Genomic DNA, 25,075 nt, shown 5'->3' with positions numbered 1-25,075 from the left:
ATGGTGAAGAAATTACAGTACTTTGTAAATAATTGTTTAATATAAACTGAAAAAAAGATATATGAAACACACTTCCATCATCCTTGTATAAAAAGTTAAGGAGGCTGTTGAAGCATAACGCAATAAACCTTATATCGAAAGGTAAGACTGAAGTACTCGGTAACATAATAAATGCGATAAAAAGAAAGCTTGGGTGTTATGTGGCTTTAAAAATAGAACAAATTGAAATATATGATGAAAGAAGCCTTACCTGTGATCAGTAACTCGGTCCTGTGGATAATTATAAGTTCTGATCTTCTCAGAACGTGCCTTGGTCCCAACCTAAGATAAATGAAAAAAAAAAATGTTTGATGAATAATTACCAAAAATCTAATCAAGGACATAATTTCTTCTTTTTTTTTAATTTAAATAAATCTTAAATAGATACTATACAGTATTATGTATCAAAATAAAAATGTTATTTTCCTTAGTAAAATAAATTTTTGAATATACTTACCCGATGATCATGTAGCTGTCAACTCTGTTGCCCGACAGAAATCTAAGGTCGGGATACGCCAGCGATCGCTATACAGGTGGGGGTGTACACAACAGCGCCATCTGTGAGCAGGTACTCAAGTACTTCTTGTCAACAAGAACTCAATTTTCTCCTCGGTCCACTGGTTCTCTATGGGGAGGAAGGGAGCGTCCTTAAATTCATGATCATCGGGTAAGTATATTCAAAAATTTATTTTACTAAGGAAAATAACATTTTTCAATATTAATCTTACCCGATGATCATGTAGCTGATTCACACCCAGGGTGGTGGGTGGAGACCAGCATACATGTTAACATTAGAAGCTAAGTATCCCGTATCTTATTTTAGCAGTTATTCAAAATAACAAACATAAAATAAATAAGTACCTGGTAAGGAAGTCGAATTGAACCATTACTCTGCCTTTTTAAGTACGTCTTCCTTACTGAGCCTAGCGATCCTCTTAGGATGCTGAGCGACTCCTAGGTGCTGAAGTATGAAGGGCTGCAACCCATACTAAAGGACCTCATCACAACCTCTAATCTAGGCGCTTCTCAAGAAAGAATTTGACCACCCGCCAAATCAACCAGGATGCGGAAGGCTTCTTAGCCTTCCGGACAACCCAGAAATATTTCAAGAGAAAGATTAAAAAGGTTCTGGAATTAGGGAATTGTAGTGGTGGAGCCCCCACCACTACTGCACTCGTTGCTACGAATGGTCCCAGAGTGTAGCAGTTCTCGTAAAGAGACTGGACATTCTTAAGATAAAAGACGCGAACACTGATTAGCTTTTCCAAAAGGTTGCGTCGAATATATTTTGCAGAGATCTATTTTGTTTAAAGGCCACGGAAGTTGTGACAGCTCTAACTTCGTGTCCTTACCTTCAGCCAAGCTTGGTCTTCCTCATTCAGAAGGGAATGAGCTTCTCGTATTAACAGTCTGAAAATAATAGGATAAAGAATTCTCTGACATAGGCAAAGATGAATTCTTAACTGAACACCATAAAGCTTCAGACGGGCCTCGTAAAGGTTTTTAAAATAGAACTTAAGAGCTCTTACAGGACATAATACTCTTTCTAGTTCATTTCCAACCATACGATAAGTTTGGAATAACGAACGATATTGGTCAAGGCCGAGAAGGCAGCTCGTGTTTGGCTAGAAAACCAAGATGTAGAACATGTAGCCGTTTCGGATGAAAATCCGATGTTCTTGCTGAAGGCATGAATCTCACTGACTCTTTTAGCTGTGGTTAAGCATATCAGGAAAAGAGTCTTAAAGGTGAGATCTTTCAGGGAGGCTGATTGAAGTGGTTCGAACCTGTCTAACATAAGGAATCTTAGAACCACGTCTAAATTCCAACCAGGTGTAACCAAACGACGCTCCTTCGTGGTCTCAAAAGACTTAAGGAGGTCCTGTAGATCTTTATTGTTGGAAAGATCTAAGCCTCTGTGACGGAAGACTGATGCCAACATGCTTCTGTAACCCTTGAAAGTGGGAGCTGAAAGAGATCGCTCTTTCCTCAGATATAAGAGGAAGTCAGCTATTTGAGTTACAGAGGTACTGGTCGAGGATACGGATACTGACTTGCACCAGTTTAGGAAGATTTCCCACTTCGATTGGTAGACTCTAAGGGTGGATGTTCTCCTTGCTCTAACAATCGCTCTGGTTGCCTCCTTCGAAAAAACCTCTAGTTCTCGAGAGTCTTTCGAGGCTCTGAAGGCAGTGAGACGAAGAGCGTGGAGGCCTTGGAGTACCTTCTTACGCGTGGCAGACGTAGCAGGTCCACCCTTAGGGGAAGAGTTCTGGGAACGTCTACTAGCCATCGAAGTACCTCGGTAAGTTATTCTCTCGCGGGCCAGAGGGAAGCAACTAGTGTCAACTTTGTCCCATCGTGAGAGGCGAACTTCTGCAGTACCTTGTTGACAATCTAGAACGGAGGGAATGCATATAGATCTAGATGAGACTAATCTAGTAGAAAGGCATCTAAAAGAACCACTGCTGGGTCCGGGATAGGTGAGCAAAGTATTGAGAGCCTCTTGGACATCGAGGTTGCGAAGAGATCTATGGTTGGCTGGCCCCAGGTGACCCAAAGTCTCTTGCATACATCTCTGTGGAGGGTCCAATATGTTGGAATTATTGTCCCTTCCTACTGAGACAATCTGCTAAGACATTCAAGTTGCCTTGGAAGAAACTTGTTACTAGTGAAAAGTCTAGACCTGTTGAACAGGAGAGGAGGTCATTAGCGAACTCGCACCATGTCAGAGAGTAGGTCCCTCCTTGCTAGGAGATGAACATCAAAGCAGGGAGTTGTCCGTGTTGACCTCCACTACTTTGTCTTGAAGGAGAGACCTGAAGCTTTTCCAGGTCAGACGTACTGCCAGAAGCTTCTTGCAGTTAAAATGCATTGTCCTTTGACTCGAGTTCCATAATCCCGAGCATTCCCTACCGCCTAAGGTCGCACCCCAGCCTACGTCCGATGCGTCTGAGAAGAGAACGTGGTTGGGAGTCTGAACAGTCAGGGGAAGACCCTATAAAAGGTTGATAAAGTCCTTTCATCAGGTTAGACCAGACTTATCTTCCGGAAACCGGGATCGAGACCGCTTCCAGCGTCTTGTCCTTTTCCAGTGAAGAGCTAGATGAAACCGAAGAGGACGGAGGTGTAGTCTTCCAAGTGACACCAATTGAACCACGGATGACAGTGTCCTAACCAGACTCATCCACAGCCTGACAGGACCGTATTCCTTCTTCAGCATCTTCTGGATGGATAGCAGGGCTGGGGGTTGATCGTCTTGTTCAGCCATGTCCTCATCAGAGGGTTCCTCATCCGAAACTGATGAGGAAACGGCAACGGAGTGGGCAACGTCTGACTCGCTGAATCCGGTCGCACTGGTGGATGCGTGACGGAGCCGGACACAAGATCATGGAACTGCTGCACAGTCTGAGAACTGTCAACCATGGGGATGCGAGGAAGTACAGCGACAACCCGAAACTGTCTAGACTGTCTGGGTAGTGCAGACAACCCCTTATCGGGTTGCTGAGGTTGCCGCACTGCGTCACAACAAGTCACCTCTGCTGGTTGTTGAACGTCTTCCCAGTGACACACTGAACGTCCACAACCACCTCCGAGAGTAGCTTAACGTCAACGTGCGACTGGCAACCCACACTGGGTCGCACCGGTGGAGGAACCATCTCAACTGGCGGACGTGAGTAGGATACTTCAGCGTCAACAGGGCGTACAACCAACCGGTAGGAAGGTCGTTGGCAAGAAGGTTCTTCTCCGTAAAAAATCCTCTATCAAGGACTAAGCTTGGACTGCATGTCTTGCAACAAAGCCCAAGGTCTATGGGAGCAGGTGTGGCAACAGACGGGGTTAGCGACTGAAGCGGAACCATTTACCCTCCCTGGAAGCATGTTATGCTTTAACTAAAGTCCATAGGAGGCTAAGCAGCTTAAGGCTCCTCTCCAAATGACAGAGTCCTCAAGGGAATATCAGAAGGAGGGAGAACAGCACTTTCTCATCTACAGGAACCATGTCCGAGAAAAGCTAGGTTATCTCAGTGAGGGTTTGACTGGTGCAAAAGCAGCAGACCAGAAGGCAACGTTATGAAACTGCTTGACAGTCTGTGAACTGTCAAAAACTGAACTGTCAACCACAACAGGAGCGTGAGGACATACAGCACTGGTGTATTAGTAGCAGACCAGAAGGCAACGTCATGTAACTGTTTGACAGTCTGTGAGTTGGCAACAACCAAAGTTGTGTGGGGAAGCCTCAACTTCTGACTGACTAGTTTGCTGCGGGCGAGTGGCGGTAACCACAGTGTGTTGCGGAGGCTGACACACCGTGTCAAAACACTGCAGCTTGTGGTAGCTCACGCACGGCAACGGAGTGCTCCGTGTGTCTGTGGGAGTCATCATACATCTGGCAGGGTTGACTGTGCATGGGTGGAGGAGCTCTCACAACAAGAGTGTGGGAGCAGGAAGCCATGCCGGGCGCACAACCGTGGTAGGTGTAGGCCCACGGGTGCATCGTCAACCTTCTCCGCAGTCGGAGTGTGGGAGCTGGCAACAACAAAAGCGGAGTGTTGGTGCGTGGGAGGGACTGCCGTGGGTTGCGGAGCATGCCGTATGGGATGCGGAGCATGCCGCATTGTTTCAAAACACGGCAGCTCTACAGCACCTTCCCACTGCTGATGCGGTAGCTCACGCATGTCAATGGAGGGTGCAGCATGAACATGCGTCTGGCAGGGTCGACTGCGCATCGGAGGTGGAGCTCTCACAGGTGGAGTGTGGGAACAGGCAGCCGCAGTATCTGCTGAGCGCACAACCATGGCAGGTTGTAGATTAACAGGTGCATTGTCAACCTTCCAGCACGATACTCCTGCATGAAGGAGCAAGCTGAGACTGTATAGTCTGCAGCATGGACCACTAGGGTCTATGAAAGACGGCAACAAACGGAGCTACTGTCCGTTGTGACAGAGGGTCTAAAACAGCTGGTGCGGCAACAGACGGAGTTACTGCCTGTTGCGGTACCACCTTGCCTCTCTTGGGAGGTGTGCAATCGTCGGATGACTGGAGCGAGTCCGAACTGACCCAGTGGCTACACCTAGGCCGTTGGACTTGCGCGGAAGGGACCGACTTGCACTTAAAAGCTGCAAGATTTGGTCCATGGTTTCTGCGAGAAACCTCTTCCGCAGACGAGGAATAAATGGGCTCTCTCGTCTTTGTGTGGGTGGGGTGATCACGTCGGCAACGTGTGTAGATACACCCGAAACCACGGAGGGAAAACGTCTGTTCGTCGATCAAGACCTGTGGAACCCATAAGTCCTTCGACATTACTTCTCCCCTGGGCTTGGGAGCTTGTAAGAGGTATCGGACTAGGTGAACAACTGGCACGAACAGACGAACCCTCGAACGCAACACTGTAACACTTTGCGCATATCACTTTATCACTTTTGATTTTCTGTTTGCACTTATTTCACTGAACTCGAAACTTTAAGTGATTTGTACCTGAAACACGCAATCCTATCCTTCATTAAAAGGTAGTAATTGCGAAAACAGTTTTACAATGTAACAGAAAAACATAATGAAAGATAAAGAATTCAGTGGCTGGAAAAGAGACTAAACACTAGATCAAATAAACTACGTTTAAAATCTCTCACCGCAAAAAGCCTGGGAACAAGAATAAAACTCTAGAAACGTTTTACCTTCTTCCCCTATAGCGACTAGGGAGAAGAGTAAAAAACGAGAACAACGTTTCCCGCTTGAACGAAACGTTTATTCTCCTCTCTCTCCCTCCGTCTCTATCTCTCTCTCTCTCTCTCTTGACTTAGAACCTGAGAGATGAGCCCAAATATCGTTAAAACATATTATTTGTTAAAGGAAAAAAACTGAAAGGTTTCCCAAATAAAAAGTTCCTTTATTAGAATTAAAACCATTTAAGCTAAGAAAGAATGAACGAAACCCTAGAATCGGTTACTCTTACTGCAACGTGAAACCGTGAAATACTCTCTCTCTATCGTAACGATAGAGCGCATGTTGAACGTTCTGAACGTCAACAACTGCGGAGACTAAACTAAACGTTAGTTCATCTTTGAAAACAGTACGAGACTATCAAAGAAATTCTTTCAAAAACATTAAAATTAAAATAGCATAAATTCTTAAAAGGAAATACGAAATGACGGGCTCAATGTTAATTAACTTCGGTTCCAAGTAAGGACCGCCTACTATTAGGAAAGGTCGCATATAAACAAACATAAAAATTAATTTTTATAAGTTTATAATAAATGGAAAGTTAATCGAAGAGGCCTATAAATGGCGGAGAGATATAAAATAAATCTATAACTTTGTTAAGCAAAATTACCAAAAACCAAAAACCTAAACACACTTCCGTCTAAGGGAAGGGTCGGTCATTTAAAAGTGAAAGAGAGTCTATACTCTCTTCGTCACCAACACTTCCGTCTAAGGGAAGGGTCGGCCATTTAAAAGTGAAAGAGAGTCCATACTCTCTTCGTCACCATAATTAAATCTATCCAAAACGAGTTCAAGTTTTGAAATGAAGATAAAACCCCTGCATAGCGAAAGCTCAAAATTGGAATAGTGTACTTCACCAAAAAGTTGTGAAAACAAATCCAGTTAGGGACGGCGTATTAGTAGGTCTTGCCGGTGGCACGACAGAGGAAAAATTGAGTTCTTGTTGACAAGAAGTACTTGAGTACCTGCTCACAGATGGCGCTGTTGTGTACACCCCCACCTGTATAGCGATCGCTGGCGTATCCCGACCTTAGATTTCTGTCGGGCAACAGAGTTGACAGCTACATGATCATCGGGTAAGATTAATATTGAAAAAAAAGTTTTGTCATATTTAGCATCGTAAATCTATCAACGATATTTTCATCAAGTCTTGCATCTGAAATATTCGCTGTTACTATCAAGATATATGCCCATAAATTCACATGGCTTGGAAGATAGAGGAAGAATAGACCAGGCATTTCAGGTAGGGGTCATGAAAGTGCTTGGAGGTCTGGGAAAACTATCTAAAGATAATAATAATGAGTTCACTCTCCATCTCCTACACAAGAATCACTTCACATCATCATTATTTATACTATAGCCCACTTTCAGGATCCATGAAAAGCTGCACTCATAAATTCACTATGAAAAAACTAGAAGACAAACAGTATAAGACAGCAATAGACCTGGGTCCTTAGGAGGATCAAATAATAACTCGTCTCACAAGTCTGAGAGTTTACAATTCTTATAAAAATTCCATTGAAGCTTTACTTGCCTTCGCTATTTATTCAATTTGTCTATAACTTTTGTGGTCAGTAAATATATTCTGTTGTTTCTGGTATGAACTTTCTTTGGCGGGGGATGATATTTATGATAAACGTAAGATACTTCATCATCATCATCATCTCCTCCTACCCCTATTGACACAAGGGGCCTCGGTTAGATTTCACCAGTCTCTATCTTGAGCTTTTAATTTTATACTTCTCCATTCATCATCTCCTACTTCATGCTTCATAGTTCTCAGCCATGTAGCCCTAGGTCTTCCAGCTCATCTAGTGCCTTGTGGAGCACTGTTAAAAGTTTGGTGACCTAATCTCTCTTGGGGAGTGCAAAGAGCATGCCAAACCATCTCCATCTACCCTTCACCATGATCTCATCCACATATGGCACTCAAGTAATCTCTTATAGTTTCATTTCTAATCCTGTCTTTCCATTTAACTCCAAGTATTCTTCTGAAGGCTTTGTTCTCAAATCTATAAAATCTATTGGACATTGTTTCATTGTAATACCACAACTCATGCCCATACAGTTATACCAATCTCACTCTTCATCAAAAAGGAATTTTTAAGCATAGTAATTTTATGTTTTCCAAAAAATGCAGCAACTAGGGATGACGTTGTTGACAACAAATATTTACTAATAGAATTTTATGAGCAAGAACAGAGTTTTAATACTTCTTTTTTTCTAATTTTGATATCTACAATGGACAAGTTTTCATTGAGAAAAGGAATAGCACATTAATTTCATTTGAATAATAGCTTTAAGATGTGTTAGTCCAACTTGGTGTATAAGAAACCACAATAGTTTGAGAACTTGCATTCATACTAATCACTAAAACCACTTAAAAAACAACCATTGCACACTGCAAGTTTACCCCTTTTCTTCAAATTTTCTCTAATTTATCACATTTTCATTTTTATTTTAGCCTCAACAAGCAGTTGTGATTTGATACATAGGGTAAGACGTCATAATTTGATAGTTTCCAGTCATAGAAGATTCTAAAGCCTTTTTTGTATGTGAGGTTTGACATTGCACTAATTTGGGCAACATGCATTGAATTTTGAATTACTTTAGGCTTTATTTACTAGTATACTTCAGTTGGTTTGAGGTAATTCACAGTTAACATTGCAACATTGCTTAAATAATTGGTTTACCTTTATATCCTTTGAACTTTACCTTTCCACCAATCTAAGAACACAAGGAAAAAATGCAAAGTACATCGACACACAATGTAACATTTATGAACAGAAATGAAGAATGTAATTGCTGTACCACAGAAATGTTATGTTTTCAATGTAGCCAAACAAGCTCCATATAAACTAGTCATGGATTAAATATTGCTAATGGGGAATTAGAAGTAAAAAGAAGAGCAACAGTGATATCAAAATACAACTAAACTGGCATTCAGTAGAGCGCAGACCTCCGCCGCAGCAGCTTATTTCTCGACCTGTTGCTCAACCTTGACCTTGACCTTAGCATGTATTAAATGGCGTAAATTGTCACATACTCAAATATAAACCAAGTTTGAAGTCTCTGTGACAATGAGGGTTTTAGTGCAAGCAGCAACAGGTCACAATGAAGCTAAAGAACCCCAATGAAGCGAGTATACATGATTCATAGGTTTTTGGATACAGTTTAAATATCTTGAATGACAAAAATTAGGCATATCCTGGTGTTAAAAACACCTCTATTCCCTTACAATACTTAAAGTTACTCAAAACAAGTGATCTTGTACCTGAAGTTTCCTACTGGATGAATATTGGCTATAGCTTTCATCCAGCTGCTTTTGATACAATAGTCTTCTGAGTTTTTGCATGCACTCTTCCTTATTTTTGTGTTGTGAACGTTCTTTCTGACTCTCTACGGCAATACCTGTGTGGAATACATCAGTCATATTACATGAAGAAATGCTATTACAGTAGTCAAAGCTTCATCACAGTCATCATAATAAATTGTTTTACATTAAGATTTTCACTTTATGGGGTTAAGTGTCAAATGAATTTCTGTTACACTAAGTTCCTATCTGGTAAAATTTTCCCCTAGGCCACTTTCCTGCTACATCCATATCTATCACTTTTCTAACTATTGTCTCTTACCAAAACTTAACATCTTCCTCATCCAACCTTGAATCTTACCACCATGTAAACAAATCTCTTCAAAATCTCTGCCATCATCTTTACCAGTGGTCATGTTTCAACACTAAATTATATATCCTAAAAACTAGAGGGGTACTCAGTAGAACACAGACATTTACCGCAGCAGCTTATTTCTCGACCTTTTGCTAGACCTTTGACCTTAATATGCATAACTTGCATTTACAAGTAAATTTTTCTTTCATGAATTTATCTTAATAATGAGATGTGTTTATAAAAGTTTTCTTTTGTATACGTGCATTTTTTTCATTTTTAACACCTTTGTCTGAATCAAGAATTTTCCATTTCAAATGATTATCATTTCATGTAATTGTCCGATCGAATAACTTTCTTTCGAACAATCTTCTATATGAATACCTGTTTTTCGAATCATTATTTTTAATTATGATATTTTAATTATAAAATAAATTTTTGAATATACTTACCCGGTGAATATATAATAGCTGCAACTCTGTTGCTCGACAGACAAAAAACAGTAAAAACTCGCCAGCGATCGCTATACAGGTTGCGGGTGTGCCCACCAGCGCCAACTGTCGGCCAGATACCACTCTCGATGTAAACAAAGACTCAATTTCTTCTCATCCCACTGCGTCTCTATTGGGGAGGAAGGGAGGGTCGTTTAATTTATATATTCACCGGGTAAGTATATTCAAAAATTTATTTTATAATTAAAAATGTTATTTTTATTAGTAAAATAAATTTTTGAATATACTTACCCGATAATCATGTAGCTGTCAACTCCGTTGCCCGACAGAATTCTACGGGAGGGATACGCCAGCTATCACTATACTAGAAGGGGGTGTACTCACCAGCGCCACCTGTGGCCAGGTACTACAGTACTTCTTGTTGACACCTCCTCAATTTTTCCTCGGTCCACTGGTTCTCTATGGGGAGGAAGGGAGGGTCAATTAAATCATGATTATCGGGTAAGTATATTCAAAAATTTATTTTACTAATAAAAATAACATTTTTCAATATTAAACTTACCCGATAATCATGTAGCTGATTCACACCCAGGGGGGTGGGTGAAAACCAGTGTACAAGACTAAAGGATAGCTAAGTATCCCGTATTTCATATAATCAGTTATCTCAAAATAACAATGAAATAATAAGTACCTGGTAAGGAAGTCGACTTGAACCGTTACTCTGCCTTTATTAAGTTCGTCTTCCTTACTGAGCGCAGCGTTCCTCTTAGGAGGCTGAATCAACTCTAAGGTGCTAAAGTATATAGGGCTGCAACCCCTACTAAAGGACCTCTACACAACCTCTAACCCAGGCGCTTCTCAAGAATGAATTGACCACCCGCCAAATCAAAAGGATGCGGAAGGCTTCTTAGCCTACCGTAACAACCATAAAAACAACAATAAAAGCATTCAAGAGAAAGGTTAAAAAAGGTTATGGGATTAAGGGAATGTAGTGGCTGAGCCCTCACCTACTACTGCACTCGCTGCTACGAATGGTCCCAGGGTGTAGCAGTTCTCGTAAAGAGACTGGACATCTTTAAGATAAAATGATGCAAACACTGACTTGCTCCTCCAATAAGTTGCATCCATTATGCTCTGCAGAGAATGGTTTTTATTAAAGGCCATCGAAGTAGCTACGGCTCTCACTTCGTGGGTCCTTACCTTCAGCAAAGCAAGGTCTTCCTCCTTCAAGTGAGAATGGGCTTCTCTAATCAGAAGCCTTATATAATACGAAACCACGTTTTTGGACATGGGCCTCGAAGGTTTCTTGATTGCACACCATAAGGCTTCTGACTGTCCTCGAATAGGTTTTGACCTATTAAGATAATATTTCAGAGCTCTGACAGGGCAAAGAACTCTTTCTAGCTTGTTACCTACCATGTTGGAGAGGCTAGGAATTTCAAACGATCTAGGCCAAGGACGTGAAGGAAGTTCATTCTTAGCTAAGAATCCGAGCTGTAAAGAACATGTTGCAGATTCGGATGTGAACCCAATGTTCTTGCTGAAGGCATGAACCTCACTGACTCTTTTAGCTGTTGCAAGGCAGACGAGAAAAAGAGTCTTGAGGGTAAGGTCCTTGAAGGAAGCTGACTGAAGAGGTTCGAACCTAGGTGACATAAGGAACCTTAAGACTACGTCTAGATTCCAGCCTGGAGTGGGTAGACGACGTTCTTTAGAAGTCTCAAAAGACTTAAGGATGTCTTGAAGGTCCTTGTTGGAAGAAAGGTCCAAACCTCTGTGGCGGAGAACTGAAGCCAACATACTCCTGTACCCTTTAATCGTAGGAGCTGAAAGGGATCTCTCATTCCTTAGATGTAATAGGAAGTCAGCTATTTGGGTTACAGAGGTATTGGTAGAGGAAACTGCATTGGCTCTACACCAGCTCCGGAAGACTTCCCACTTGGATTGGTAGACTCTACGAGTGGATACCCTCCTTGCTCTGGCAATCGCACTGGCTGCCTCCTTCGAAAAGCCTCTAGCTCTAGCGAATCTTTCGACAGTCTGAAGGCAGTCAGCCGAAGAGCGTGGAGGTTTGGGTGCAACCTGTCTACGTGAGGTTGACGTAGAAGGTCCACTCTTAGAGGGAGAGTCCTGGGGACGTCGACCAGCCATTGTAGTACCTCTGTGAACCATTCTCTTGCAGGCCAAAGGGGAGCAACCAGCGTCAGCCGTGTCCCTTCGTGCGAGATGAACTTCTGAAGGACTTTGTTTATGATCTTGAACGGTGGGAATGCGTAAAGGTCGAGATGGGACCAATTCAGCAGAAAAGCATCCACATGAACTGCTGCTGGGTCTGGAACTGGGGAACAGTACAAAGGAAGTCTCTTGGTCATGGAGGTGGCAAAAAGATCTATTGTCGGCTGACCCCACAAGGTCCAAAGTCTGTTGCACACGCTCTTGTGGAGGGTCCATTCCGTGGGGATGACCTGATCCCTTCTGCTTAGGCGATCTGCTGAGACGTTCATGTTGCCCTGAATGAACCTCGTAACTAGGGTGAGGTTTAGACTTCTTGACCAAATGAGGAGGTCCCTTGCTATCTCGTATAGGCTCCTCGAATGGGTCCCTCCTTGCTTGGAGATGTAAGCCAAGGCTGTGGTGTTGTCGGAGTTCACCTCCACCACCTTGCCTAGCAGGAGGGACTTGAAGTTCAATAGGGCTAAATGAACTGCTAGTAGCTCCTTGCAGTTGATGTGGAGCGTTTCCTGTTCCTCGTTCCAAGTTCCCGAGCACTCCTGTCCGTTCAAGGTCGCGCCCCAGCCCGAGTCCGATGCATCCGAGAAGAGATGAAGATTGGGGGTCTGAATCGCCAGCGATAGGCCCTCCCTGAGAAGGAGATTGGTCTTCCACCACAAGAGAGTGGTCTTCATCTCTTTGGTGACCGGGATAGAGACTGCTTCGAGCGTCAAACCCTTGTCCCAATGAGCTGCTAGATGGAATTGGAGAGGGCGGAGGTGGAGTCTCCCTAGCTCGACGAACAGGGCCAACGATGAAAGGGTCCCTGTGAGACTCATCCACTGTCTCACCGAGCAACTGCTCCTCTTCAGCATGCTCAGGATGCAATCTAGGGCTTGGCTTATCCTTGGGGCCGATGGAAAAGCCCGAAAATCCTGACTCCGAATCTCCATTCCCAGGTACACAATGGATTGTGAGGGAATGAGCTGGGACTTTTCTAAATTGACTAACAGACCCAGTTCTTTGATCAAGTCCAAAGTCCAGTTGAGACTCTCCAGACAGCGACGACTCGTGGAGGCTCTCAACAGCCAGTCGTCTAAATAAAGGGAGGCTCTGATGTCCGATAAGTGGAGGAATTTTGCAATATTCCTCATCAGATGCGTAAACACCATAGGAGCTGTGCTTAGGCCAAAACACAGGGCTTGGAATTGGTAGACAACCTTTCCAAAAACGAATCTCAGGAAAGGTTGGGAGTCTGGATGAATAGGAACGTGAAAGTAAGCATCTTTCAGATCCAACGAGACCATCCAGTCCTCCTGCCTGACCGCTGCTAGGACCGACTTCGTCGTCTCCATAGTGAACGTCTGCTTGGTGACATAAGCATTGAGCGCGCTGACGTCCAGCACCGGTCTCCAACCTCCTGTCTTCTTGGCCACCAGAAAGAGACGGTTGTAGAAGCCCGGGGATTGATGGTCCCGGACTATAACCACTGCCTTCTTCTGTAACAGGAGCGACACCTCCTGGTGCAACGTAGCCTCTTGTCCTTTTCCTTGTAGTTGGGAGAGAGGTTGATGGGAGAAGTGGTCAGAGGGGGTTTGCGGCAGAATGGTATCCTGTAACCCTCCCTCAGCCAACTGACAGACTGGGCGTCTGCACCTCTCTTTTCCCAGGCTTGCCAGAAGATCTTGAGTCTGGCTCCTACTGCTGTCTGGAGAGGAGGAGAGTCAGTGTTTGCCTTTTGAAGTCTTGGAACCTTTCCTAGACTTGCTCCTGGAAGAGTCTGGACGGGAGCTTCCTCGGCTGGGGGCTCTACCACGAAAGGGCGGAATAAACCTCGTAGCAGGAGTATCAGCCACTGGGGTGCGATAAGTCCTGGGGACTGAGGGAGCAACCTTAGTCTTACGAGCTGAAGAGGCCACAAGATCATGGGTGTCCTTTTGAATCAGGGCCGCAGACAAGTCCTTAACAAGCTCTTCGGGAAACAAGAACTTAGAGAGCGGAGCGAAAAGGAGTTGAGACCTTTGACAAGGTGTGATGCTGGAAGAAAGGAAGGAACAAAGCTGCTCCCTTTTCTTAAGCACTCCTGACACAAACATTGAAGCAAGCTCGCCAGATCCATCCCTAATAGCTTTATCCATGCAGGACATTAAGAGCATGGCTGAGTCCTTGTCCGCAGGGGAGGTCTTCTTGCTAAGGGCCCCCAGGCACCAGTCTAGGAAATTGAACATCTCAAAGGCTCTAAATACACCCTTTAGGAAGTGATCTAGATCGGAGAAGGTCCAGCAAACCTTAGAGCGCCTCATTGCTGTTCTACGAGGAGAGTCTACCAAACTTGAGAAGTCAGCCTGGGCAGAGGCAGGTACTCCCAAGTCTGGTTCCTCTCCTGTGGCATACCAAACGCCCGCTTTAGAAGTGAGCTTAGTCGGTGGGAACATAAAGGAAGTCTTTCCTAGTTGCTGCTTAGACTGCAACCACTCCCCTAAAATTCTTAGAGCTCTCTTAGAGGACCTTGCAAAGACGAGCTTAGTATAAGTTGACTTGGCTGGCTGCATGCCCAGCGAAAACTCAGATGGCGGAGAGCGGGGGGTAGCAGAGACAAAATGGTCTGGGTATACCTCTCTGAAAAGAGCCAGGACCTTACGAAAGTCAATAGGAGGAGGAGAAGACTTGGAATCTTCCACGTCTGATGAGGGATCCAGGTGTGCAGCCTCATCATCAGAAACCTCATCACCAGAGTGTAGCGAAGTGAGAGGTAAGGTATGCTGAACAGCAGAATCTGCACGAGCGGGAGCAAAAACGCTTGTGGTTTCATCCTCAAGTCTCTGTTGCTGAGGCAAAACCTGAGGTTCAGGCTGCAAAGGCTGGACAAAAGGAGTAGCAGAAGGTAGGCGCATGGGTTGAGGAGGCTGACTCCTGGCATGAGTGTCTTGACTCAAGAGTTGCGCTTGCTGTAAGGTTAGCGGATGCGCAGTAGCAGGTTCCTGAGGAACGAGTTGAGGTTCCTGAGGTGTGAGCTGCGAGAGTTGAGGTAGTGGCTGCGCAGAACGCAGTTCTTGTCTCGCGAGTTGAGGTTCCTGAGGCGCAAGGCTAAGGTGTTGAGGCTCTCGCCTTGAGGAGGGTTGAGGTCGCTGCAGCGAGAGCTGAGGTGTCTGCCTCATGGATGGGAGAGGTTGTTGTACCTCAAGAGAGTGTTGCCTCACTGGTGGAACTGCAAGTGGAAGCGGAGGAAGTAAGGTATAAGCTTCCTGTTCCCATTGCTGAGGTTGCCTTAAGGAAGGCGGAGGTAGCTGCACACCGCTGGAAACTGGCAACTCAGTACGTGGTAAGGTATCCTGAGGAGCCTCAACATCGTACGCCTGGCAGACAGGACTGCGGTTAGGCGGAGTGATCGCAGGAGGAGGTGTAACCTTCTCAGCCTGACACTCACGCATTAAGACCGCAAGTTGTGACTGCATGGACTGCAGTAGAGTCAACTTGGGGTCGGCAGACACTAAGGTCTGCTGAGGCAAAGCCTTAACAGAAGAGATCTGTTGCGGCAGCACCTTACTCCTCTTAGGAGGTGTGCAGTCAACTGATGACTGCGGCGAGTCAGAGCTGATCCAATGACTGCAGCCAGGTTGTAGAGCTCTTGAGGTCTGGACTTTGCGTTTGATAGGTCTTGAGACCTGAGTCCAACGTTTTCTCCCTGACAATTCTTCAGCAGACGAGTAAAAGACGGGCTCAATCGTCTGCGGGTAGGAGTGACGGTCTATGGAAGACACGCCCGCAACCACCGAGGATACTTCTGTGCGCCGATCAAGGCCTGCCGAACCCTTTTGCCCTTCGACATTGCTTCTCCCCTGGGCTTGGGAGCTTGCAAGAGGTCCCGGACTGGGAGGACGACTGGCACGCACAGAAGTACCCTCACGCACCACACTGACACTGACACTAGCACTTGGCACTGCACTGACACTAGCACTTGTCACAGCACTGGCACTATTACCACCCACTGCACTCTTGACCTTAAGTTCCTTGACTTCGGCCATAAGAGACTTATGATCACTAACCACCGATTCCACTTTGTCACCTAAAGCCTGAATGGCACGCAAAACAACAGACATATCAGGTTGAGGGCAAATAGTAGGTTCGGGGGTAGCCACTACAGGGGGAGGAAAAGGTAGGGGATCATGAGGTGAGGAAAAAAGTGAAGAGCGAGAAGAACTCCTCCTAACTCTCTCTCTCTCTCTAACTTGGTTGAATATTTAAGAAATCGGACAAATTCAAGTTCCGAAAGTCCGGCGCATTCCTCACATCGATCTTCCAACTGACAGGGTCTTTCCCTACAGTCAGAACAAGCGGTGTGAGGATCTACCGAGGCCTTCGGAATACGCCTATTACAAGACCTACATCGTCTATGGGGTGGGGCTTGTGAAATGTCAGACATCTTGAATCAAAGAGTTAGCCAAGTGGGGATTCCAAATCAAGCAAAAAGATCGTTAACCATTAATCAGAACTAAATAATAGCTATCTAAGCTAATATAGAAGTTTTCCAGTAAAGCGACAGCCGAAATCTGAGAGAAATACTTCACCAAAAGCCGTGAAAATACTCCAAGATCATAAGCGTATCCCAGAACGTCTTGCCGGAAGCACGACAGAGGAAAAATTGAGGAGGTGTCAACAAGAAGTACTGTAGTACCTGGCCACAGGTGGCGCTGGTGAGTACACCCCCTTCTAGTATAGTGATAGCTGGCGTATCCCTCCCGTAGAATTCTGTCGGGCAACGGAGTTGACAGCTACATGATTATCGGGTAAGTTTAATATTGAAAATATCATTTTTAAATATTTAACTTAGCCGGTGAATACATAATAGCTGATTCACACCCAAGGAGGTGGGTAGAGACCAGAGTTAAATATGTTTACATCGTATAAGCTAAGAGTTTTTTATTTCATTTTGGCAGTTATCAATATAACAAAACCAAAATAAATAGGTACCTGGTAAGGAAGTCGACTTAGACGATTACTCTGCCTTGTAAGTACGTCTTCCTTATGGAGCCCAGCGATCCTCTTAGGATGCTGACAGACCCCCAGGAGCTGAAGTATCAAGGGCTGCAACCCATACAACAGGACCTCATCAAACCCCTAATCTGGGCGCTCTCAAGAAATGACTTTGACCACCCGCCAAATCAACCAGGATGCGAAAGGCTTCTTAGCCTTCCGGACAACCCATAAAAACATTAAAACATTTCAAGAGACAGATTAAAAGGATATGGAATTAGGGAATTGTAGTGGTTGAGCCCTCACCCACTACTGCACTCGCTGCTACGAATGGTCCCAGTGTGTAGCAGTTCTCGTAAAGAGACTGGACATCTTTTAAGTAAAATGACGCGAACACTGACTTGCTTCTCCAATAGGTTGCGTTCATGATACTTTGCAGAGATCTATTTTGCTTAAAGGCCACGGAAGTTGCTACAGCTCTAACCTCGTGCGTCTTAACCTTAAGCAAAGATCGGTCTTCCTCACTCAAGTGTGAATGAGCTTCTCGTATTAACAATCTGATAAAACATGACAAAGCATTCTTTGACATAGGCAAGGATGGTTTCTTAACCGAACACCATAACGCTTCAGATTGGCCTCGTAAAGGTTTAGTACGAGCTAAGTAGAACTTAAGAGCTCTAACAGGGCATAAGACTCTTTCTAGTTCATTGCCTACGATCTCCGATAAGCTGGGAATATCGAAAGATTTAGGCCAAGGACGAGAAGGTAGCTCATTTTTGGCTAGAAAACCAAGTTGCAGAGAACAAGTAGCTTTTTCTGACAAAAATCCGATGTTCTTGCTGAAGGCATGAATCTCACTGACTCTTTTAGCCGAGGCTAAGCATACCAGGAAAAGAGTCTTAAGAGTGAGATCTTTCAGGGAGGCTGACTGTAAAGGCTCAAACCTGTCTGACATGAGGAATCTTAGGACCACGTCTAAATTCCACCCAGGAGTAGCCAAACGACGCTCCTTAGTGGTCTCGAAAGACTTAAGGAGGTCTTGCAGATCTTTATTGTTGGAAAGATCTAAGCCTCTATGCCGGAAGACCGATGCCAACATGCTTCTATAGCCCTTGATAGTGGGAGCTGAAAGGGATCGTCCTTTACTCAGGTATAAGAGAAAATCCGCTATTTGGGCTACAGAGGTACTGGTCGAGGATACAGAAACTGACTTGCACCAGTCTCGGAAGACTTCCCACTTCGATTGGTAGACTCTAATGGTAGACGCTCTCCTTGCTCTAGCAATCGCACTGGCTGCCTCCTTCGAAAAGCCTCTAGCTCTCGAGAGTCTTTCGATAGTCTGAAGGCAGTCAGACGAAGAGCGTGGAGGCTTTGGTGTACCTTCTTTACGTGTGGCTGACGTAGAAGGTCTACTCTTAGAGGAAGACTTCTGGGAACGTCTACTAACCATCGAAGTACCTCGGTGAACCATTCTCTCGCGGGCCAGAGGGGAGCAACTAACGTCAACCTTGTCCCTTCATGAGAGGCGAACTTCTGCAGTACCTTGTTGACAATCTTGAATGGTGGGAATGCGTAAAGATCCAGATGTGACCAATCTAGGAGGAAGGCATCTATATGTATTGCTGCTGGGTCCGGGACTGGAGAGCAATAGATTGGAAGCCTCTTGGTCAGCGAGGTTGCAAAGAGATCTATGGTGGGTTGACCCCAAGTCGCCCAAAGTCTCTTGCACACATCCTTGTGGAGGGTCCATTCGGTTGTAATTACTTGACCTTTCCGACTGAGACAATCTGCTAGGACGTTCAAGTCGCCCTGGATGAACCTCGTTACTAGGGAGATGCCTCGATCTTTTGACCAGATGAGCAGGTCCCTTGCGATCTCGTACAACGTCAGTGAGTGGGTACCTCCCTGTTTGGAGATGTACGCCAAGGCCGTGGTGTTGTCCGAGTTTACTTCCACCACTTTGCCTCGAAGGAGATACTCGAAGCTTCTCAAGGCCAGATGAACCGCCAAAAGCTCCTTGCAGTTGATATGCATGCTCCTCTGACTCGAGTTCCACAGACCTGAGCATTCCCGACCGTCCAGCGTCGCGCCCCAGCCCAAGTCCGATGCTTCCGAGAAGAGAACGTGGTTGGGTATCTGAACTGCCAGGGGAAGACCCTCTCTTAGGCTGATATTGTCCTTCCACCAAGTCAGACAAGACTTTATCTTTTCGGAAATCGGGATCGAGACCGCCTCTAGCGTCTTGTCCTTTTTCCAGTGAAAAGCCAGATGGAATTGAAGAGGACGGAGGTGTAGTCTTCCTAATGATAAAAATTGCTCCAGGGATGACAGCGTCCCTACCAGACTCATCCACAGCCTGACTGAGCAGCGTTCTTTCTTCAGCATCTTCTGGATGGAGAGCAGGGCTTGATCTATTCTGGGGGCCGACGGAAAAGCCCGAAAAACTTGACTGTGAATCTCCATCCCTAAATACAGAATAGTTTGGGATGGGACCAGCTGTGACTTTTCCAAATTGACTAGGAGTCCCAATTCCTTGGCCAGATCTAGAGTCCAATTGAGATCCTTCAGACAGCGATGACTGGAAGAGGCTCTGAGAAGCCAGTCGTCCAAGTACAGGGAGGCTCTGATCTCCGATAGCTCGAAACTGGTACCCCACATTCCTGTAAACAAACCTCAGAAACGGTTGGGAATCCGGGTGTATAGGAATGTGGAAGTATGCCTCCTGAAGGTCGAGAGAGACCATCCAGTCGCCTTCCATAAATGCTGTCAAGACAGCCTGGTAGACTTCATCGCGAAGTTTGTCTTGACAATGAACACATTGAGCGCACTTGCCTCTTACGTACTCCTGCAGTGAACATGGCTGCCAAATCATGGAGCTATCCCTGAGGGACTTGTCTCTGCAGAGAACGTGGCTGTCAGATCATTGGAGCCATCCCTGAAAGCCTTGTTTATGCATGACATAATTGTACAGCAAAACTTCAAAGGCTCGAAAACAGCTGTGAAGTTGACCTGTAAAATCTTGGAGCGTCTCCTGGCCAGGCGCCAGGGAGAGTCTACGAGATTTTAGAAGTCTATCTGGGCAGAGGCAGGAACTCCCAAGCCGAGAACTTCTCTCGTGTCATATCAGACTCTCGCTCTATAAGCCAGTTTAAAAGAAGGGAAAGCAAAGGCTGTATCCCCCAAACTCCTCCTGGTGATAAACCAGTCGCCTAGCACACGTAAAGCTCTCTAGGAGAGCGAGAGAGCACTAGCTTATAAAATAACGGCTTCGAAGTAGCTAGGCCTAGTGTAAGCTCTGACGTTTAGGCGAACGAGGAGCAGCAGTTACAAAAAGATCCGGACAAAGATCCTTAAAAATCAGCATGATTTAATTAAAGTCCATAGAGGGCTAAGCAGCTTTAGGCTCCTCTCCGTCTGACAGAGTCCTCAAGGGAATATCAGTAGGAGGGGGAACAGCAACTTCCTCATCTAAAGGAACCTTGTCCGATAAAAGCTGAGTCTCAAGCAAGGGAGAGACCTACCGTGGTGGCAATGCTTTACAAGCAGAGTCCACACGCACTGGTGCATTAGTAGTGGACCAGGACGCAACGTCATGTAACTGCTTGACAGTCTGTGAACTGTCAACAACAACAGGTGAGAGAGACCAGGACGCAACGTCATGTAACTGCTTGACAGTCTGTGAACTGTCAACAACAACAGGTGCGTGAGGACGCACAGCGTCCACTCGAGACTGCTTTGACCGCCTAGATTGAGCAGTCAAAACAACTCTAGAATGCGGAGGTTGACGCACAGCGTCAAAACAAGTCAACTCCGATTGTTAGCGAACGTCCTGAACGTCAACAGGAGCATCAGCAAGTTGCCTAACGTCCAAATGTGGCTGAAAATCCACACGAGACCGCATCGAGTGTGGTTCTAAACAACCTGAATGACGTGACCTAGCTACGCCAACGTCACCAGGACGCACAAAGGAACATTAGGTTGGCTGAAAGCCAGGATCTCGATGAGATAAACGGCTAGGCTCAACGTACTGATCGGCAGAATAGTCTTCCATAAGGGAGGCAAGCTTATTCTGCCTGTCTTGCCGTACAACCCATTTAGGATCAACGGAAATGGTTGCGGTAAGAGACGAGGGTAACGTCTGTGACCGCAAAACCTTGCCAACAAAAAGACTCTCGGAGTCTGTGTTACGCTTTTGTTAGGCGGCGAGCAGTTTTCCGATGACTGCATAGGGTCAGAGCTGTCCTAATGGCTACAACCAGGACGCTGGACCTGTCCTGAAAGGACTGACTTTCACTTAAGGGCCTCGAAACCTTGTTTCAGGTTTCTTATGCGAAAAGCCTTCGGATGACGAGGAGAAAATTGTCTCTCTCGCCTTATGGTAGGGGAGATCTTGGTAATATACACCCGATACCATAGAGGGAACGTCTGTTCGCTGATCAAGGCCTCTCGAACCCATAAGTCGTACGACATTACTTCTACCCTGGGCTTGGGAGCTTGCAAGAGGTCCCGGACTAGGTGAACGACAGGCACGAACAGACGAACCCTCGGTTACGCAACACTGTAACACTTTGCGCAATATCACTTTATCACTACGATTTTCTGTTTGCACTTATTTCACTGAAATCGAAACTTTTACTGATTTCTACCTGAAGCACGCAATTCTACCCTCATCAAAAGGTAGTAAATGCGAAATCAGTCGTATAATGCAAGCACATTAATACCAGCAAAACACAGTAAACATCTTTTAAGATAAAAAAATTCAGTGGCTGGGGAAGAGACTAAACACTAGTTCATTCAAAACTACGTTTTCAATCTCTCACCGTACATTGCCTGGGTACGAGAATAAAACTAAAAACGTTTTATCCTTTCTCCCCGTACAGAGACTAGGGACGAGAGTAACTCGAGAACAACGTTACCCGCTTGAACGGAACGTTTTCTCTCCTCTCTCTCCCTCCGTCTCTATCTCTCTCTCTCTCTTGATTTCGCACCTAAGAGAAGAGCCCAATTACGTTTCGTCAAAAAAAACATGTTATTTGACCAAAGGAAAAAACTGAAAGGTTTTTCAATTAAAAAGTTCCTTTAAAATAGAATTTAAAACATTTAAGCTTTGAAAGAAGAATGAACAAAACATCAGAATCGATTTACTCTTTCTGCAAAGTGAAACCGTGATACTCTCTCTCTCTATCGTAACGATAGAGCGCAAACTGCGTAGCATAAATAAACTAACGTTAGTTCATCTTTGAAAACAGTACGAAGACTATTCAAAGACAATCTTTCATAAAATATTTTTTAATAATATTCATTTAAAAAGTTTTAAATCATTAGCTCTTTAAAAGCTATTACAATTGAAAAGGGCTCAACGTTGTTTAACTTCGGCTTCCAAGTTAGGACCGCCTACTCTCAGGAAAGGTCGCATATAAACAAATCATTAAAATTTATTTTTATGTTTATTATAAATGGAAAGTTAATCGAAGAGGCCTAATAAAGGCGGTGAGATATAAAATATATAGAGGAAAATCTATAATTAATTTATAACGTGATAAGATAATTGCTAAAAGCCTAAACACACTTCCGTCTAAGGGAAGGGTCGGCCATTTAAAAGTCAAAGAAAGTCCATACTCTCTTTGTCATCAAAAATTAAATCTATCCAAAAACGAGTTCAAGATTTAAGATGAAGATAAAACACCTGCACTGCGAAAGCTCAAACCAAAATGAAGTACTTCACCAAATATGTTGAGAAAACTCCAGGTTCTACATTATTATCATTATTAAATGCTAAGCTACAACCCTAGTTGGAAAAGCAGGATGCTATAAGCCCAGGGGCCCCAACAGGGAAAATAGCTCAGTGAGGAAAGGAAACAAGGAAAAATAAAATATTTTAAGAATAGCAACAGCATTAAAATAAATATTTCCTATATAAACAATACAAACTTTAACAAAACAAGAGAAAGAGAAACTAGATAGAATAGTGTGCTTGAGTGTACCCTCAAGCAAGAGAACTCTAACCCAAGATAGTGGAAGGCCATGGTACAGAGGCTATAGCACTACCCAAGACTAGAGAACAATGGTTTGATTTTGGAGTGTCCTTCTCCTAGAAGAGCTGCTTACCATAGCTAAAGAGTCTCTTCTACCCTTACCAAGAGGAAAGTAGCCACTGAACAATTGCATTGCCGTAGTTAACCCCTTGGATGAAGAAGAATTGTTTAGTAATCTCAGTGTTGTCAGGTGTATGAGGACAGAGGAGAATCTGTAAAGAATAGGTCAGACTATTCGGTGTCTGTGTAGGCAAAGGGAAAGAACCGTGACCAGAGAGAAGGATCCAATATGGTACTGTCTGGCCAGTCAGAGGACCCCCTAACTCTCTAGCGGTAGTATCTCAACGGGCGGCTGGTGCCCTGGCCAACCTACTACCTAGCGAGTAAAAGTACGTCTTGTCGTCAACGTCGACAGAGAAGAAATTGAGTCTTTGTTTACATCGAGAGTGGTATCTGGCCGACAGTTGGCGCTGGTGGGCACACCCGCAACCTGTATAGCGATCGCTGGCGAGTTTTTACTGTTTTTTGTCTGTCGAGCAACAGAGTTGCAGCTATTATATATTCACCGGCTAAGTTAAATATTTAAAAAATTGTTTTTAAATAATTTTCATGATACGTTATTGACATAACAAAATGATCTAAGTTGGAAGTATAAATTCTAAGCTAAATGTTGCACTTTTTTAAAATGTTATTTTTATAATAAAATAAATTTTTGAATATACTTACCCGGTGATTATATAAGCTGCAACTCTGTTGCTCGACAGAAAACTCTACGTTAAAAATCCGCCAGCGATCGCTATGCAGGTAGGGGGTGTACTTCAACAGCGCCATCTGTCGTGCAGGTACTCAGTACTCAATGTAAACAAAGAACTCAATTTTCTCCTCGGTCCACTGCGTCTCTATTGGGGAGGAAGGGAGGGTCCTTTAATATATAATCACCGGGTAAGTATATTCAAAAATTTATTTTATTATAAAAATAAAATTTTTCAATATTTAACTTAGCCGGTGATTATATAAGCTGATTCACACCCAGGGGGGTGGGTAGAGACCAGCAATAAATGTTTACATTATTATGAGCTAAGGATTTTTTATTTCATTTTAGCAGTTATCAAAATAACAAACTTAAAATAAATAAGTACCTGGTAAGGAAGTCGACTTGAACAATTACTCTGCCTTTTTAAGTACGTCTTCCTTACGGAGCCTCGCGATCCTCTTAGGATGCTGAGCGACCCCCAGGAGCTGAAGTATCAAGGGTTGCAACCCATACAACAGGACCTCATCAAAACCTCTAATCTAGGCGCTTCTCAAGAAATGACTTTGACCACCCGCCAAATCAAGTAGGATGCGAAAGGCTTCTTAGCCTTCCGGACAACCCAAAAACAATAATAAAACATTTCAAGAGAAAGATTAAAAAGGTTATGGAATTAGGGAATTGTAGTGGTTGAGCCCTCACCCACTACTGCACTCGTTGCTACGAATGGTCCCAGAGTGTAGCAGTTCTCGTAAAGAGACTGGACATTCTTAAGATAAAAAGACGCGAACACTGACTTGCTTTTCCAATAGGTTGCGTCGATTATACTTTGCAGAGATCTATTTTGTTTAAAGGCCACGGAAGTTGCGACAGCTCTAACTTCGTGTGTCCTTACCTTCAGCAAAGCTTGGTCTTCCTCATTCAGATGGGAATGAGCTTCTCGTATTAACAGTCTGATAAAATAGGATAAAGCATTCTTTGACATAGGCAAAGATGGTTTCTTAACTGAACACCATAAAGCTTCAGACGGGCCTCGTAAAGGTTTAGTTCGTTTTAAATAGAACTTAAGAGCTCTTACAGGGCATAAGACTCTTTCTAGTTCATTTCCAACCATACGATAAGTTTGGAATATCGAACGATATTGGCCAAGGCCGAGAAGGCAGCTCGTTTTTGGCTAGAAAACCAAGTTGTAGAACATGTAGCCGTTTCGGATGAGAATCCGATGTTC

At 44.3% G+C, this 25,075-nt stretch overlaps 1 protein-coding gene across 1 annotated transcript in view; it reads right to left on the bottom strand.

Annotated features, from left to right (window-relative positions):
* Positions 1-25,075, bottom strand: part of mRF1 (mitochondrial translation release factor 1) — a 77,787-nt gene that overhangs the window by 5,448 nt on the left and 47,264 nt on the right. Inside the window, exons 7-8 of the mRNA XM_068391054.1 lie at positions 9,034-9,170; positions 251-321 (exon numbers count right to left, since the gene is read on the bottom strand). Of these exons, the coding sequence (XP_068247155.1) occupies positions 251-321; positions 9,034-9,170 (208 nt within the window). The remainder of the gene's footprint in view (positions 1-250; positions 322-9,033; positions 9,171-25,075) is intronic.

This window comes from Palaemon carinicauda, chromosome 17 (genome assembly GCF_036898095.1).
Source record: "Palaemon carinicauda isolate YSFRI2023 chromosome 17, ASM3689809v2, whole genome shotgun sequence".
Taxonomy (NCBI): domain Eukaryota; kingdom Metazoa; phylum Arthropoda; class Malacostraca; order Decapoda; family Palaemonidae; genus Palaemon; species Palaemon carinicauda.
This window is presented reverse-complemented; position numbering and strand designations above follow the sequence as displayed.